The 17403-nt window shown below is 42.1% G+C and overlaps 1 protein-coding gene across 1 annotated transcript in view; it reads right to left on the bottom strand.

Moving 5' to 3' along the window:
• Nucleotides 1-2178: 2178 nt before the first annotated feature.
• The window catches only part of PCNX2 (pecanex 2), a 155450-nt gene continuing 140225 nt past the window's right edge, over nucleotides 2179-17403 (bottom strand). The window contains exons 29-34 of the mRNA XM_064648813.1: nucleotides 15055-15199; nucleotides 13812-14042; nucleotides 13190-13464; nucleotides 11999-12186; nucleotides 5844-6292; nucleotides 2179-3809 (exon numbers count right to left, since the gene is read on the bottom strand). Of these exons, the coding sequence (XP_064504883.1) occupies nucleotides 3636-3809; nucleotides 5844-6292; nucleotides 11999-12186; nucleotides 13190-13464; nucleotides 13812-14042; nucleotides 15055-15199 (1462 nt within the window). The 3' untranslated portion in view covers nucleotides 2179-3635. The remainder of the gene's footprint in view (nucleotides 3810-5843; nucleotides 6293-11998; nucleotides 12187-13189; nucleotides 13465-13811; nucleotides 14043-15054; nucleotides 15200-17403) is intronic.

Raw genomic sequence — 17403 nt, 5'->3', positions numbered from 1 at the left:
CTTTTCAACAATGGTGATGTTATCTGAGGTTAAACTGGGGGGAGGCAGATAATCCACAACAGCATTTGGTACATGCAGTTCTTTTACAGAAATGTCAGAAGGGATGAAGAGATGGAGGTCTTGATCCTCAAAGGATGCATTCCGCTTGCTAACGAGATGGGAATGTCACCGTTTTCACGTTGTAGAAACAAGAATGTTCTGGGCTGGCTGAATGAACCAAGTGGCCTCTGCACCTCTGGAAAAATCAAGCATACCACCTGACTCAAAAAACCCTGATGGAACTCCTTAGAAAAGGTACTTATGTGTTGGTGGTTGCCCTCCTTCCTGCATCCCAGCTGTAGTAAGAGATCAGCCATACAGGCAAAGTGTTAAGCCTGAGCGACTTCAGGGCCAAAGTTTTAACAGTGTTTGGCATTGCGAAACCCATCAGCAGTGGGTTTCAACCCAACAGTTGAAGATAACATAAAAGCAGTGAAAGTTACCTTTGCTTTTCATTCAGAGGCCAAAACTTACCAACAAGTGGGGTCCTGAGGTGTCACAGTTGCCTCCATTCTTGCAACTCTGAGGCACCTGGAGTGTGAAGTTAAGTATCAAGCTGCTTAGGTCTTTCAGGAGTAAAGATATGACTCAAAACCTTTATGTGTATGTAGGCATTGGTGCTGAGAACAGTATTCCTATGGACTCGGTGCCTTTTGGTGCTATGCAACAGCTGTTCAGAGCAGCTCACTGTTGAAATTAGGTCTTGTGTACAGGTTAGGTTCCTGTTTGTTAGCTTTGTGTTCATCAGAGCCTTACATGCATTTTCTGTCACGTGCAGAGTAACTGGGTGTACCTCTACCTCGTGCAGAAATGAAGGAGGCCTAATATATGTTTAATCAATACAGCCTCATACCTAGTTGCAGGTTTTATTTCTAACCATCATGTCTGATTATTCAGTAGGATTGGCTCATATTTATAACCACTGCATATAGCAGTAGTCTTATTAATATAAGAGCAGACTGTCTCCAAAAATATGGAGAAATGCAATGTGGGAAAGTTGTGCTCATTTTAATTTTTTTTTTTCTGTCTTTGCTATGCTTGTTAGCAGTCACTCTTGGGTTTTTTCAACCCATTAAGCTACAATAACAACTTTAATGCAAAATAAAAACTCTGTAGGACATGGCTACAAAATTTTTGAATCTTACCTTGACTCCTCCTTTGCCCTGCTTGCACACTGTGCCTCAACAAATGAGTTGGAACCTGCCTTTTGTGGCAGCCACCCTGTGCAGCAGGAGGCTGGACTTCATGGCACACTGCTGTCCCCAAGGAGCTGTGCTCCAGGGGCCGGTGGCTTGAACTAAGTCAGGAACTGTGAGGCAGCAGCATTATTTTAGGATGCAGTACCAGAGACCATGGCGATGGTAGTCTTGCAGAAGTTGTGGTGCATGGGGAAAGGTGGTGCCACTGGGCTTCAATCCATGCTAAGCAGATACAGTGGCTTGCTATTGAAAGGATTTCTGCACCCATTTCCTGATCTGGTTTAGTATGCTTGAGTTGAATACACAGACTAGTTTAGGTTGATTGGGACTAATGGAATTACTTATTTTTGATGGAAATTAATTCAGATTTAAAGATGTGAAAATTGGAAGCCTAAGTGAGGCTAAGTGAATATGGGAGAGTTCTTACTGCTTTCCACAGCCCCCTGTTTGTCCTGCCTCCATGCAGGAAGACAAAGCTGTGATGGTTTGTCCTGTGGACTGCCATGCAAAAGCCCCCAAGGCAGAAATGGGGCTGGTGGCTGTTAGTAAGACCGTCCACAACATCCAGCCTTCATTTGTAATGAAGCACTTAATGAACAGGGTGGTGGGACAAGAGTCACGATCTGCCAGAAGTGGTCAGAAGGGAGCAGCTGAATTCAATTTCCTCTTCCACATCACATCTGGATGCTAGAGGAGACAGTAGGGCCTGAACTGCACTGATGACCATGTGTCTCAGAGGGCTGTACATGACTACTCTGCTTTTGCTCTTGTGAACATGGGCAGAATTTTTCCTAGGTTGTGTTGACCTTTATAAATAATCAATTCATCAAGATCTGAAGTGAAATAAAAGCTACAGATTTCTTAATTTTGTAAGGCAGAAAGCGAGTGTAAACAATTCCAAATGGATAAGAAGACCCAAAAACTGCTGTCACACAAAACGTACTTGAATCATTTTATTTTCACTCGGTGTTATTTAGTTCTACTACTCAGATCTCAAGTGTGGCACAGTAGGAAGATCAGAATGCAACTGAGTATTGCCTAACAGTAATGAGACTTAGCTACAGCATCTCTTGTTAAGTCGTTCTTGTTAATTGGGACAAGACAGCCTGGCTGCACGTCATCATGTTGAGATTTAGAAACAATCTATGGTAGTTACAGTAAAGAGGAACAGCAAGACGCTGATAGCTGCAATTTTTTTTAATTAAAAAAAAAAAAGAGAACACACCCGCGTGTGTTTAGACTCTGTAGTAGAGTAAGGATTTGTTGCAGCGCTTTGCCTTCCAAAGTAGTCATGCATTCCTGTAAATCAGTGTTTCTCAAACCTTGTGAAAGCGTGGCCTTCCTTTTTGCATCATCTGTCTTTATGGCCCTATAAAATTGGCAGCAGCTCAGTTTCTATGGGGCAGGGAAATGAGAAGGTTCTGTAATTACTGGCTACAAGTGTTTATGGACACTGAGCCGTGTCCAGCAATTAAAGGCATTTAACTGTTCCCTTCCTAACACAAACACTTTCAGACAATAATTACCGCCTGCTTTGCACTTTCCTGTCCTCCTCAAGGATTCCCCTGGGCCCTTTTACAACTCCTAAGGGTACTGTTGCTTGGAATTTGAGAAACACTGCTGTAAATCAAACAGGAACACGAGATAATAACCTAATTTATGCAAAGCTGCTTTGCAAATAAGGTGCACCATATGCTTTGAAGACTTTCCATGCACTGGATACTTTCTTTTCTTACACTTGACTTGTTAATCTGTGTAGCATGGCTCATTCACACAGTATTTCAGTATGGCTGCATGCAGTATATATGTCTGTGATGCTATGTTGCTATTCAGCGTTAGCACCTGCATAACATGTTAAAGAAAAATAAGAGACTTGCTGTTGGAAAAAAAAAATCAGATTTAGCTCTAATGTTACAGCACATTGTACTGTCCTTTTCTGTATTCCTTGCTTCTGTTCATAGTTGCCTTTTGCTATATGTTACATATCAAATTTCAGTTAGTTTGCATGCAATCAGCTGTTTAGTTATGGCAGGAAAGAGATGTCTTGTGTGCTTTTCACTGAGTTGTATTAATATTTCCTACTGTATTCATTTGTGATTCTAACCGTTCCAGGGGAAGGAACATTAAACAGGTTGTATTCATTGTTCTAGGATTTACAAGAACCTGAGATGAAGTGGCACTGTGTGTTTTTTAGGATATCTTCCAACCCTACCCATGCGAAGGCCATTAGCTGAAGAGCATCTGCCCTGTAGTTTTCTTGTGTAGAAGTTAGAAAAATAAACATTTGAAGGTTGCTTATTACATTTGAAAGAACCTAAACCCGTGTGCAGCTTCCTGACCTAACTCTGTCTTTATTTAATCCTAAGAAGCGCATGGCCCTTCTGCTAGGAGTGCTCCTTACTGCTCCTCAGACAGGCTTTGCTGAGAAGCAGTGTCTTCCAGGGCCATATCTTCTTGGCTGGCCCTTCTGCACTCCAGGTTCCGACTCATGAATACGGCATGGACCGGACCTGCCTCTCGCTGTGGTCTGGGTTCTGCAGCATCGGTTGCTTCACAGGTCTCAGCGTGTTGCTGGGAAGAAAGAAAGAAAAAATCAACTAGTTTAGGGAATTTCTAAGTAACACTTCAGCTATTTTTTGAAGTGACAGGTGAAAAAAAAGTTAAAAATTGATGTAGGAATGTCATTCTGTGAAACTCCATGGGATTCTTAACATGCATTATTCACAAGGGACTTCTGAAGAGGTACTTGTCACACTTTGTGTAACGCATAAATTTGGAAGGAAAAGCAGACCAGGAGCTAGAGGTTTAGTACCACAGATGTACGTGTATAGAGAGCTGTAAAATAATTTGGATTGAAAAGGACTTCTGGAGGTCATCCAGTCCAAACTGCTGCTCCAAGCAGGGCTGACTTTTAAGTTGTTAAATTGGGTTGCTCTGGGGCTTGCTTTATACACCAAATTTTAAATCCAACTTACAAAGAAACCTTTTCATCAAAACTTGAATGCAATTATCAGTCTGAAAACGTTAAGCACAGTGCCACCCCACTGTAAGGACTCCATTGGTATAAAAGCATTCCAGAACTGTGCTGTGCTAACATTTAAATAAAACACTTCCTCATTACTGCTTTGAATCAAACAGGCACCTGGACTCTGAGCAGTTACTTTGGGCAGGATTCACCTCATCTAAATTTAGCCATGTAACCTTAGTGTGTCATTTAGGCTACCAATGGTTGGCAGAGAGATATGAGTCTCCCAGGGGAAAATTTGTTCCTAATAGCTCTTAAGGATGAAGTGGATTGGCCGCTCCATTGAATACAGAAGCCTCAACAACAATCTACTGAGACTTCATTCCCAAATTTTAGATGGCTTAAAGTAAGATAAGGTGAATGCTACAATTAATACTTAGTATTGCAGACTTGGCTGAGTTCTTGCAAATTAGGCCATAAACTCTTGAGAGCCAGAATTATGCCTTGTCATTTGATATGTTCAGCTGCATGTGCAGAAATACTATTAATGCTTATTACAGTAACAAAGCAGGATTGGACCCAGATGAGTGATGTTAGTCAACTCCTGCAGAAGTTCATGGAAAAACTTGAGGGAACTGTACCATACATGGTATCTTTGGGTTGAGAGCAAAGTACACACAGGCTAAGGAGCTTTTTTCACTTGAGGTTTGGAGAATTATTTGGAAACTAGGGAAGTTATACACAGTTCAGAATGACAGTAACAGAAAAGTGAGTTGGACTTGGATATCCCTTTTACCAGTTTGGTTTTCATTTTGATAGGCCAAATGTGAGTGTCTAATTGTGTTGTCTAGTCACAGTCACCCTTCATTCTCTAGCTCATCTTCTCACATTTCTGCTCTCTGGTGCTCAGGTCAAATTTTCAAAGTTCAGGACAGCAACTGATGTCAGCCAAATTTAAATGAATATACTTACATAGACAGTAAAAGGATAATACTGCTATGTGCACTGAATTTTCCAGGGAAGATGGGAATCGAACTGGGAGACTACTGGGAAGAAGTCTGGAAGTTCTTTGTGTGTACTGTTTAATCACAGGGCATGCAGGTTTCCTTTGGTAAATAGTTCCTACAGAATTCCTTTCAGCAACAAGGTTTCAGGTCCTGGGTTGAATTTCTGGTCAGAGAGGGGGACAAGAACAAGTGTCGTGTTCAGGGGGAAGCGTTGTTTTTCCTACAAATAATTTTAATTCCTGCATAAGCAGGAAAGGAAGGAGCTATTTAGTCTGCTTATGATGGTACTCAGCACTTGGGCTGCAGAACATGGAGATTTAAGTCCCTGGTTTGAGTGAAAGAAAGGGACTTTGCCGCAGTTTGCAATTTCAGGTGTGTGAGCAACAGCCAACCTGTCATTTACTTACAAATACGCTCACTCTCATATACACACTAATATTAAACAGTCTCATTTTCATTGTGATGCTGCAAAATCCAAAACAAATACCAAAATTGTGGCATTGTTTTGGAAAAAACTATTTTCTGACCAGCAAGAAGGAAGAAACCAAATAGTGGTGAGGACAGTTGAAGAACAGGATGGCAGAGCAGTACAGGAGCTCACGCTTAGGGCCGCTGTTTTGGCTTCAGCCTTACCCGAGCTGCCTGACTTGCTGCTCTAGCAGAAGGACCCATGGCAATATTCATACTGCTGGATGACTGGGTGTCACTGGTGTTACCTCCATCTGCAGCTGAGAGCCCAGAAATCACCAAAGCACTTGAAAAACTTCTCTTGCCGAACAGCAGGCTGAGAGTTGAGCTGGTGGAAGAGGCCAGACTGGACCTGAGCATTGCTGCTGCTCGGTCCTGCACAGTCAGCTGGCCAGCAACAGGAACAGCAGGGGACTGGGAAAACACAGATGTTGCTGAATTGTGGAATGACAGCTGACTACTAGAAAGCCTTTGGGCAATTTCGTGAGCAGATGTAGATGTTTGGATGAAAGGCTGGCGGCTTTCTACAATTGGTCCAGAGTGACTTGAAGCTGGGGGCCTTTGGTTTAAAGCAGTGTGTGCCTGGACAGACTGACTCCTGGGTTTTCTCCTGCCTGTAAAAGAAAGATTAATATAGTTAAGTAAGTGGCATTCTGATCAACTCCATGGGACAGTGTCCCATGTGTACATATTACTGTTGGCATATTACCACTAGTTTGCCAGCATAAGAATCTCAAGAATAACAGGAGTAACATACTGCCAAATCTATGAATCTTTGTGTTTTCCACTACAGGGGTTCAGAATTTTGGTCAGAATAGCCCTAGTGGTTCTGTACTGCGTCAAAAGAGAGGGAAATGAGAAAAGACTCCAGGGAAAGTACTCTAATGACAGGCTCACACCTATTCTGCCACATACATTTTAATAAGCCCAGTGAATGATTATGCATAGCTTTGCTGTAGCTGCTCCCTTTTGACAACCACACTAATGCTGAATATCTACCTTAAATGGCTTGGTGTAATTAAATGCAACAATAAAACCAAAAAATTAAAACAATGCCACATTAAAAAGAATTATTCCTGCATATGGGGAGAGAGAATTTGAGAATTCAACCAAGTGGAAGAATACAGCATTCAAGCCATAAGACAGTTTTTAAGACTCTATCTGAGTTCCAAGAGAGATATTTACAGTACACCACAGACTGAAAAGACATGAATGCTTCTAGTTAGGGTAGACTATTGGAGGTCTGAATGAGACCCACATAAGACTCTTGTCCCATTCTATGAAGCATCTCAATGCAACCACTACTGGATAGAGAGTAGATTAGCTATGCTATTCTGACACGCCTAGACAAATTCTTCCTGTGCATATACATCCCCATAGTTAACATTTATATCAACACCTTATGTCATTCAGGCAAATGATTTCTGCATTTCTTACGCTAGCATATTTAAATAGCCATAGAATGAAAAATCATAAAATACTGGCCAGTGAACCCACCAGATACCTGCCTGTACCCAGGTGTTCTGCAAATGGCAGGCAGTGGGCTGGCATGTGCCACAGCCCCCAGAAGAGTTTAATGTTTCTGCAGACAGGCTCTAACCCAGGCTTACACAGCAAATACCCCATCATGTGAGTGCCTGCTTGGCATTTTGCTTTCCAGAAAACTCCAAACATTAACACAAGCTGGCATTTTGGTTTCCTAGTTATAGTTGTGGGGTAGGGAGTTGATGCCAGAAGATCTGTTGAGAGCCATCAACACAGAAACAAGTTTTTCTGGCAGGCATTTCCAGGCTGTTGGGAATATTTTTTTTTTTTTTTTGCTTTGGTTTTCCCCAATACTTGAAGTCCTCCAAACACTGAATTTTTGCTGGCATAAAGGAATATAAATCTCACACCATCTTCAGCAGTCACATGACTGCTGAATTCGTACAGGTTCAGCAATGCAGAATTTCATATCCAAGCTATTTACAGCATATAGCTGAAATACGCTGCTTTACTTCCACAGACCTCCTTTCCAGAGGCTGGTATCATTATCCCCATTTTTCAGATGCTGAAGCAAAGAGAATTTAGGTAACTTGGCATGGAGTCAGATAAGCAGAGCTGGGCTACACATAACTGGAGCTCTTTAGCTGGACTAAAACCTAGTTGGTTTGGCAAGTATTGAACACTTTCACACCTCATTTACAATGTATCTTTAGTTCTACTTTTATACTACAACCAATAAAATAGTAATTTTCCTAAGATGGCATGGAAAGCAGCGTTCTCTGTAATAAGAGCCCCAAGATCTCTGCTTGAGAGTGAAGGGACAGATGGACATGGCTCTTGGAAGTGCCTGGACAATGCTTTCAGGCACATGATGTGATTCTTGGGGTGGTCCTGTGCAGAGCCAGGAGCTGGACTTTGATAGTCCTTGTGGATCACTTCCAACTCCAGATATTCTATGATCCTATGGCTCCTGGGTACCACATTGCCAGTGTCCTCTGCCCTCCACCTGTGATCAACAGGGGGGCCGTGCACTGTGATGGGGGTCAGGCCTGGCTGCCATGCTGGCAGCTGGTCTCTGCAGGGATTCAGGTTCTTCAAACCCTGGGGTTTGGTTTAAGTGCTTTGGTTTCTACATCTGAAGGTTATTTTAATATGTTACCTTTTTTAAATAAAAAGAACAGACTGGAATTAAGAACAGAGGGGCTGCGGTGTGTTAGTTTGTGCAGGGGCTAACATGGCCCAACATCTGTTTGTGATTTAAACTGCCAAGCTGACCCCTCTCCAAAAGTATTCCATATTCATCCCAAAGGCAGTGGTTACAGCATTGGACAGGAGACCACCCGCATCTACACATAAATAACCCTGTCCCTGAAAACACTTAGGAAAAACAAAGGCTGTTTTATAAACTGCATCATGAAATAAAGACACTTTGGGGGCGAACCCCACACATTTCCAGTGCTCCTGATTTTGGTCGCACTTTTATAAAGGGCTTTCATTGCATATTGCAGACTCAGTGGCACCAGGCTGCAAAACAAAATATGAAATATGAAAAAATTAGATGCACTTGATTCATAGATTATGAGTCTAGAAGGAATTGCTGTGATCATCTAGTCTGCTCTCCTATATAGCATGGGCCACAGAACTTCCTGGAATTAATTCCTGTGTGGTATTATTAATTACTACTGTGATTTTTAAAAATGCATCCAGTATCTCCGGTCATGGAGAATTCACCTTAATCCTTAGTCACTTGTTTCACTGTTTATTTACTCTCTCAGTATTAAAAATGTGCTCTTGATCTCAAATCTGAATTTGTTTAGCTTTGTTATATCCAAGTCTGCTAAAATCGATGGTCTTTAGTCACCTTTCATTGTCCAGTTAAGTACTTACTTACAGACTATGATCAAGGCATCTCTTACAATACCAATTGTTTGAAAGCAATGAATCTTTCACTACAGGACTTATTTCCCAGATCTTTGATCATTTTTCGGCTCTTCTTTGAAGTGCTTCCAAACTAAAAATGTCATTCCTAAATTAGGGCACTGGAACTGTGCGAGGTAGCCCAACACTGTCCTGGACGAAAGTCAGACTGACAGACATGCACTATGCAGATCACCCTAGTCATTCTGGTTTTTAACAGGCATAGCCTAAGTTCTTTTCCAGTGCTCTGGTATTGCCTTAGTGTCCTGATGCTTATTGAAGATCGGATACACCTTGCTTTTCAACCAGCTCTCTTAAAAACGTTCTTGAATTAGTCACTTGGATTTGCTCAATTAAGCTTGGATAGCCACTATTTCATGTTCTTTGTAGCTGTTAGGATGGATGGAACTGTTTAATGATCAGATCATAGAAACAGATTATCTGCATTTTTCCCAGTATAAACCAGAAATTTTTTTTTTCATTTCTACAGATTGACAACTCTACTTTTCTATATAGTGACAGATCAAGACCACTGTTAGGATTTCTTTTGCTTCTTAATACTCTTTAAAAATAAACAGCCACAAACTCACTTTAATCTTTTTGTCCCTAATGGTCCTAGCCAAAACCAACTCCTTCATTCTCTGTAACCAGTATCTCAGGACTGAATATGGATTTGCATTTGCTATTTTCCACTTCCTTTCATATGTTGTGCGTTTCGTCATTTTACCCAAAACCAGGTTGCTTTTCTTAACAAAGTGTGACTTTCTCTCTTGATAGTGGTTTTCTGGGCACCCAATATGTTATTTTAGACAACTCACAATTAACTTACTTTATTGTGCTCAGGATCATTATTTCACAATTAAGTTTGCTACTCTGATTATTGTGGTGTCAAGTTATGAGTATGCACATGGGGATTCCTCTAGCATTAGACTCAATTAAAAGCAGCAGTTATTTTATTCTTGTAATATGATTTATATTCAGGGTAAGATTTTTTCCACTTCTGTCCATTATCTTTAATGATAGGTCAAAATAATCTAATGGGAGACAAAGAAGTGTCATACCCCTCTAGTTCTCTGCTTTAATTTATACAGTGCTGCCACAAACTTGTTGAAAGGTAGAGTTAATTGGCTTTACATTACAAGTCCTGATCCCACAGTGGTAGATCTCAGAGTGACTCACTGCCAAACTTAGAATCATAGAATGACTTGAGTTGGATGGGACCTTAAAGATCATCAAGTTCCAAACCCCCTGCCGTGGACAAAGACACCTCTCACCAGACCAGTTTGCTGAAAGCCCCATTCTGGCCTTGAATACTTCCAGGAGTAGGACATCCACAACTTCTCTGGGCAACCTGTTCCACTGCCTCACCACCCTTACAGTAAAGATTTTTTTCCTAATATCCAATCTAAACCTACTCTCTGTTTAAAGCCATTCCCCCTTGTCCTGTCACTACATGCCCTTGTAAAAAGTCTCTCTCCATCCTTCCTGTGGGCTTCCTTCAGATACTGGAAGGCCACAGTTAGGTCACCCTGAAGCCTTCCTTCCTCCAGGCTAAACAAACCCAATTCTCTTCGCCTTTCCTCACAGGAGAGGTTCTCCCTCCCTCTGATCATCTTAGTGGACCTCCTGTGGACCTGCTGCAAAGGGTCAATGTCCTTTCTGTACTGGGGACCCCAGAGCTGGGTGCAGCACTCCAGGTGAGGTCTCACCAGAGCAGAGGGGCAGAATCACCTCCCTCAATCTTCTGGCCGTGTTCCTTTTGATGCAGCCCAGGACACAACTGGCTTTCTGGGCTGCAAGTGCACATTGCTGGCTCATGTCCAGCCTCACATCCACCAGCACCCCCAAATCCTTCTTCACAGGCTACTCTCGATCTGCCCATCCCCCAGCCCATATTGATACCGGGGGTTCCTCTGACCTAGATGCAGGACCTTGCACTTGGTCTTGTTAAAACTCATGGCATTCCCATGGGCCAACTTCTCAAGCTTGTCCAGATCTCTGTGGATGGCATCTCGTCCCTCAGGTGCATCAACCACACCAATCAGCTTGGTGTCACCTGCAGATTTGCTGAGGGTGCACTCGATCTCTCTGTCTGTGTCATTAATAAAGATATTAAATAACACTGGTCCCAGTACGGACCTCTGAGGGACACCACTTGTTACTGATATCCATCGGGACTGTGAGCCATTGACCACTGCCCTCCAGATGTGACAGTCCAACCAATTCCTTATCCTTACTACTCAACATACATGTACAATGTCAAGGCCAGTAGTTCTACCCTGTGAATATGTTTGAAGTACTTTTGAATCCATAATTTGAGAAGGGCTCAGCTGTTCATTGACAGAATCATTGGCAGCATTTAATTTTCTCTTGGTAACTGCTGTATAGACATAAGAAGCTATTTTCCATTTGTTTGTTCTCTGCATGTGCTGATGAACAGCCAAACCAATTCCTCAAATAAATTGTCATGGTCCTTCCAAGATAATTAAGATTGTTGAATACTTTCATTCTGCTATTCCCAGCCAACAGTAAGCAGAGGTTCAGTGTGATGAGGGTTCCCTGCATCTCTCATGTACACTCTCTCCCATCTGCATTTCTCTTTCTGGCATTCTTAATGGCACCTGCTAGTCCAAAAATTATACCTAATGGACTTTTGACGGGAAGCTTTGGTGAATCACATTTATCTTACACTGTCCCAGTAAATACCTGGAACAGTATCAGGAAGCCATCTCCTACATGTTCTTGGTCATCAGAAAAGACAAAGTTGTGACAGTTTGAGCCACAATCTCGAACCATGACAAAAGTGCTCTCTTACTGAAATTAGTTTTCCACTGGATTTGAGCACGCCCCTGAGACATCTGCCTATGCAGCCCCTCAGGAGAAAGATACAGAAAAAGCCAAGTAAACTGCACACATACCTGCCCGCTGGTGCACCTCTTGAGACGAAGCTTGTAACTGAGGGGTTCCATCTCTCGTGGGCTGTGAGCTACTGCTCTGGCTTGAATTGCCTGTGGAATGGTTGCCAGATGAAGACCCCCCTCCACTATCCACCTCTTCAACGTTACCTCTCTCGTGGTGAGCTGCTGCATGGCAGTCCTTCCGCATTCTGTTTGCAGGAACACACGCATGGTCAGCTACTTGTTACACGTCAAAATTTGTCACCAGTGTTAGGTGCCCTCAAAAATGTGTAATTGTTCTCTCTTACGCCAGTGCAGTCTTCTGACATTTTATGAGATAACAAAGATGATGTGGTAAGTTTACTTGGAACAAAATTGTATATGACACAAAGCCAAATCTTTCCTTGTCTGTGCTAAGTGGCTTTGAAATGCTGCAAGACCTTAGGGTTCTTTATCTAATGTTACAGTGGTCTCTAAAGATCAACTTCTGCATGAGGTAACCAAGTAGCAAAGAGAAATGGGCTGGAGGGAGCTCGAAGGGATGAGCTGGGTGGGAAACTAGCATGGTAAACCATGAGATTTAATCTTGACATTTTAACGCAGGTCTTAGCATGCGAGCTGGCTCCCATAGTCTCTCCATGGTGCTCTGCCTTTCCTCAGCTCCAGTGGCAATAGGGCAGGTGGAGGGAATGAGACAAGGGAGTTACTGCTGTACCAAAAGTGCATGTAGGAACAATGTGGCAGGTACTGATCATGCATGCTTAGGGGAAGTCAGGCACTTTTGGTTGATAGCAAGTATGTTTTCAGATGTGTTTTGGTTAAGAACAATGACTAGGGGATGATTATGTATGCTGCCAAAGCTTTGGAGCATAACCCACCAGCATATTTACTCGTGTTCTGACATGTCAGAGTTAAAGAAAAGATACCCTTATTTAGAAGGCATAAACAGTAAAATTCCAAGGAAAAAGGGAAATGTTCGTAGTGCTAAGTGATTTGAATGAATCTTGCTGAATGTGTAGAAAGCTTTGCCATGAATGAGTTAATGAATTTTCTTTCTCCTCTATCTGCAGTACAATTTTGTTATATTTTCAGTTATTTGCAATTAATTTTTTGCTTATAGATAACAGTACAGAATTACTCTCTTTTAACAGAAAATACAGTGAAACCACGACCACAAGGTCTCTATTGGCATAGCCAAAACTTAACACCTACCTTAACCATTTGGATTTGAACCACTTTTTAATGTTGTCCAAACTGACAGGTCCCCCCCAAATGTTCCTCAGTTGGCTGTGTGTCCCAAGGTACGAGGTGGTTAAAGGGGAAACATACATTGGATATCCCAGTGGCTGATCACATGAAGAATTAATTAAGTTCCGCAAGACCTGTTTATTGTTCTGGATGCTTCCTCTCTCCGGGTTACGATTGCGTAAGAAAATCAGTTCCTGCTGCTGCCCAGCCCAAAGCCCTCTGACGCACTCCTTGTTGACCTACAGGCAGGTTAAAAACATGCGGATCATGGGAAAACATTTGCTACTTAAGATGCAGAGCTACAGTATCCAGCTAGAATGGCAGTGGCTGTGTGTGCAAACACCTCATGTCTTTGCACCAACAGCTTTTATGAAGGTTTGCAGCTACTCCCTGCTAAAGCCTGGAATTTCAGGTACACAAACAGGTAGGTGCAAAATGGACGTCAACTGAAGAGAACTTTTTCAGCCTCCAGTCCCTACTCCGATAACTACAACTGACTTCTCCTTTTGACCACATGACTCAGAAATAATATTAGTTACCACAGCCCTAAATTACTGCAATATTAAAAAGATGTTATATGTTGTACCTTGATCACCTTGAAGCTCAGGTAGCTTTTGTGGAGCATGATAACTTTATATTCATCTGCTCCTTCATCTACCACATGTCTCAGGGTCAGCAGCTCCTCTCGGTTGGAGAGCACAGCGCTGCGCCAGGCTGGGTCCCCTTCGTGACAGATCACGACCTTTTCCTCAAAGGATTGGATTGCTTCATACAAAACTGCTGGGTCCTCGTACTCATCTGGGCAGGTGAACTGGTCCTGGTGGTACAGGAAAAAGTATCACAAAGTCAGGTATATCTGTGAACACACAGAAACTATTAACAATAAACAAAACTCTGTTTTTCAAACAGCTGCCAGCTGACCCCCTCCAGTGACTTGCCGTTTGATAGCATGTGTCTTTTGCCAGGTAGAGCAATTAATTTAACGGTAATATAGAAAGGTATGATTTTTGCTTTATTGTAACCTGTTCTGGTCTCATGTCTCCACTGGACAAAAACACTCGGAGAATGCCAGTTTACCCACTTTTTTTTTATGAAGTGCGAAACCATGGGAGACAGAACTTTTGGGTAACCTGGAGGGAGACTGGAATCATGGGGGCATTCCACAGTTCTTGTGGAAATCCTTGCTTTTATTCACAAAATCCACGAACAATAGCTGGGACTGGGAATCCATCAACAGATACCACAGTATTGTAACTTCAGCTGTCCCGCAGCACCACGGCCAGCGAAAAATTATTGTGTCAAAGTATCAGATCAGAATTCACAGCAGTTCAGTAACATTCAGAACAATTATAAATATAATTCATTATAAAGGCATATGATACTAAATCATAACATGCCAGAGCAAGAATAAAATCAACTCCATATTCTATAGGGCCTGACCTGAAATTAGCAATGAAATCAGCTATGAAATCAGTATAATCAATGTATTTCCTTTCAATCTAGAAACCATATTTATAGTATCTGTGCAAGTAAAACATAACAAGACTGTCAGTTTTGTTTTGATAAAAAATGCAGGGTCAAGATCTCTTAAATGAATGGTTTCAAATGGGCAGCTGGGGGATACAGAAAAGAAGATCAAGTGAATGCAAAATAAATGCCAAGGTTTTCCATCTTGGTGAAGGTGTTTCTCAGAACAGGCAACAAGTACTCCATTTCCCTCCTTTCCCCCCCCCTTCCTTTGGACAGTTGCTAAGGTTTCCTGCATTTTCCTAAGAAAACAGATACAATAGTAAAGTTCAAATAAATAAGTAAATAAATAAATATGCTACCTGGTGTAGCTTCAGCGACATTCGGATTGCAGGGGCAACAACCTTATGCAAGAGATCCATATCTGCGAAGACCCACTCATCTTTTGCTGCTATCCGAAAGTCTCCTTTGAACAGTGCATGGAGCCCATAAAGAAAAGAGTCCAAGCTGTAAGAGAAAGGCAGCAGTCATTCCCAGAAGTCATTCCCATCTCACCAAACAGGATCTGTCAGCCCCAGCCACATGCTGACTTGTGCAGTGGCCGGTGACCCTCTGGCAAAGGGTGAAAGCTTGTGGTGGGCATAAAGCATCACATATTTCTAATGAAAAAGCATTCCCTGGGGTAGGTGGGAATGCTTGTGCTGTAAACGCAGCCATGAAATGGATGTGGCACTTAGAAAGAAAGATGGCCTCAGGATGGGTGACTGAGTCACAGGGTGCCTCAGGGCGCTGCTTCTTTGCAGCTGTGCCAAAGAGACCAGGTCAAAGAGTGCCAGCTGCCCTCTCTGTGCAGGCAGCACAAGCTGCTTCCTTATTTGAAAGTTTATTGATAAGTTCTGTTAGCAGTTCTTGTAAGGTAAAAAATCATAATTTAAAAAAAAAGCTGTAAAAAATAGTTTCAGCAAGACTTTGCCGTGAAACTCAAATCTAAAAGTGAATATTAAAGCAGATGTACTGAGAATACAGTTTCAGGAACTGTGCAGCAAACCAGGTGAGAGCACAAATCAAGCAACACGCGTTTCATACTGAAACAAAGAACCCTAAAGCAAATATGCACTAAGTTTTTTTTTCCTGTCTAAGAAATGAGATGTAACCAGTTCTGCCAGACCTTGGATGATGGTTTGCCTGGACCTGAGACTTAAGGTAAAAATTGAAGTAGTTGTTAGAAAATGGTTGCATGAGGGCTTTGTGAAGGGAAACAACCAGCCTTCAGCTCCAGTCTGCACCCCAAATTATGAGGTTCCCACACCACCACCACAGCCACTTGTATAATGCCTGTAGCAGGGCTGCTGACCTAATGCTGCTCTGAAGAAGTGATCTCAAAATAGAGGAAAACAGACCCATCTGTTAAAAACGGGAATCTCTTGCAAACCCACAGGACATAGTTTCATCTACCTGCCAAGATTTTAGTCAGTCTTACAACAGTTGCTTTTTTAGATTGTAAAGGCTCTGAGGAGAAGCTGCATTAAGATGTAAGTGGTTTTCATTACTGCCCAGCCATTCTCTTGAGAACACATAATCTTTCTACATAATTGAGCTTTCTTATTTTAGAATAAGAAAAAAATCTTTTAAATGTTTTCCCTGAGAGGGAGAAGAGAGATTGGGAGAATGCTTGGCCTATCTTCAGCTCAAAGGTATTTTTATTTTGCTCTTGGTGGGTGGCATGTTTTAGAAATTAAAATGGAAATATATATGTTGTTAACAGAAAAACAGCTGGATACTGGTTTTCTCTGCAAAAGCACCATGTAATACAAATCAACTAATCAGACCAAGGCCAGGGAGGAAGGCAGGGCTGCTGTTGCTGCTGGGAACATGAGGAGTACAGGGAAGCTCTTGTGAATTCTTAAACTGATTTGCATTTATTAGTACCAAGTTACATATTAAAACATGCCTATACTATATGAGACAGGCACTTACACTCAGATCTCCAAAACATTCGAGCACTGATTTCAGTGGGAGTTATTATGTGTCTTCGAGGACTGGGTCCTGATCCCCACTGACTTTTAATCGATCATCTCCACAGTTCAGAAAACGATAATATACTCAAACTCTGCTTAGTAACTAGGAAAGCCCTAGAATAAACCATTAAGGGGGAGGGAGGAAATGGTGAATGCAGCCATTTTGGTGAAATATGTGACTATCATCTCCTTTGAAAAGGCTAGACATCAGGAAGGGTCCTTTCACTTGCCCACCCGCTAAACAACATCAGCATACACAGCTCAATTCTTGCCTGGAAAAAATATTTCTGTACCTAAATATTCTTCCCAGGATGAAACTGTAAAAACTACACTGAATTCTGCATCTAATGATGATCTATAGTATAGTATTTTCCCCATATAACCATCCCTGTATTTGGTCTGAAAAGTTGGCTGGGAGGAAGGGAGGAGCAGGCAAGAGAGAGAACTGATTTTTACATCATTAGAGGCTCTCAGCACCAAATCTGAACACCAGAGCAGACAAAGAGTTTGCATTCACATCTAAGTGTCTTACAGGCATCAGCACATGCTAAACAGGCTGGTGTGAACAGCAGTATGTGCTGAAAGCACAGCCAGGACTAGGACAGCTGTGCGAACTGCAGCTGAGCATCAGCAGAGGGAAGCACGTACAGCTCTCACTGGGCTTAGTTAGGGGAGGCTCGTCCATTTCTCATC

Source organism: Pseudopipra pipra, chromosome 3, assembly GCF_036250125.1.
Source record: "Pseudopipra pipra isolate bDixPip1 chromosome 3, bDixPip1.hap1, whole genome shotgun sequence".
Taxonomy (NCBI): Eukaryota; Metazoa; Chordata; class Aves; order Passeriformes; family Pipridae; genus Pseudopipra; species Pseudopipra pipra.
Note: the sequence above shows the minus strand (reverse complement) of the source record. Positions and strands in the feature narration are given on the sequence as shown.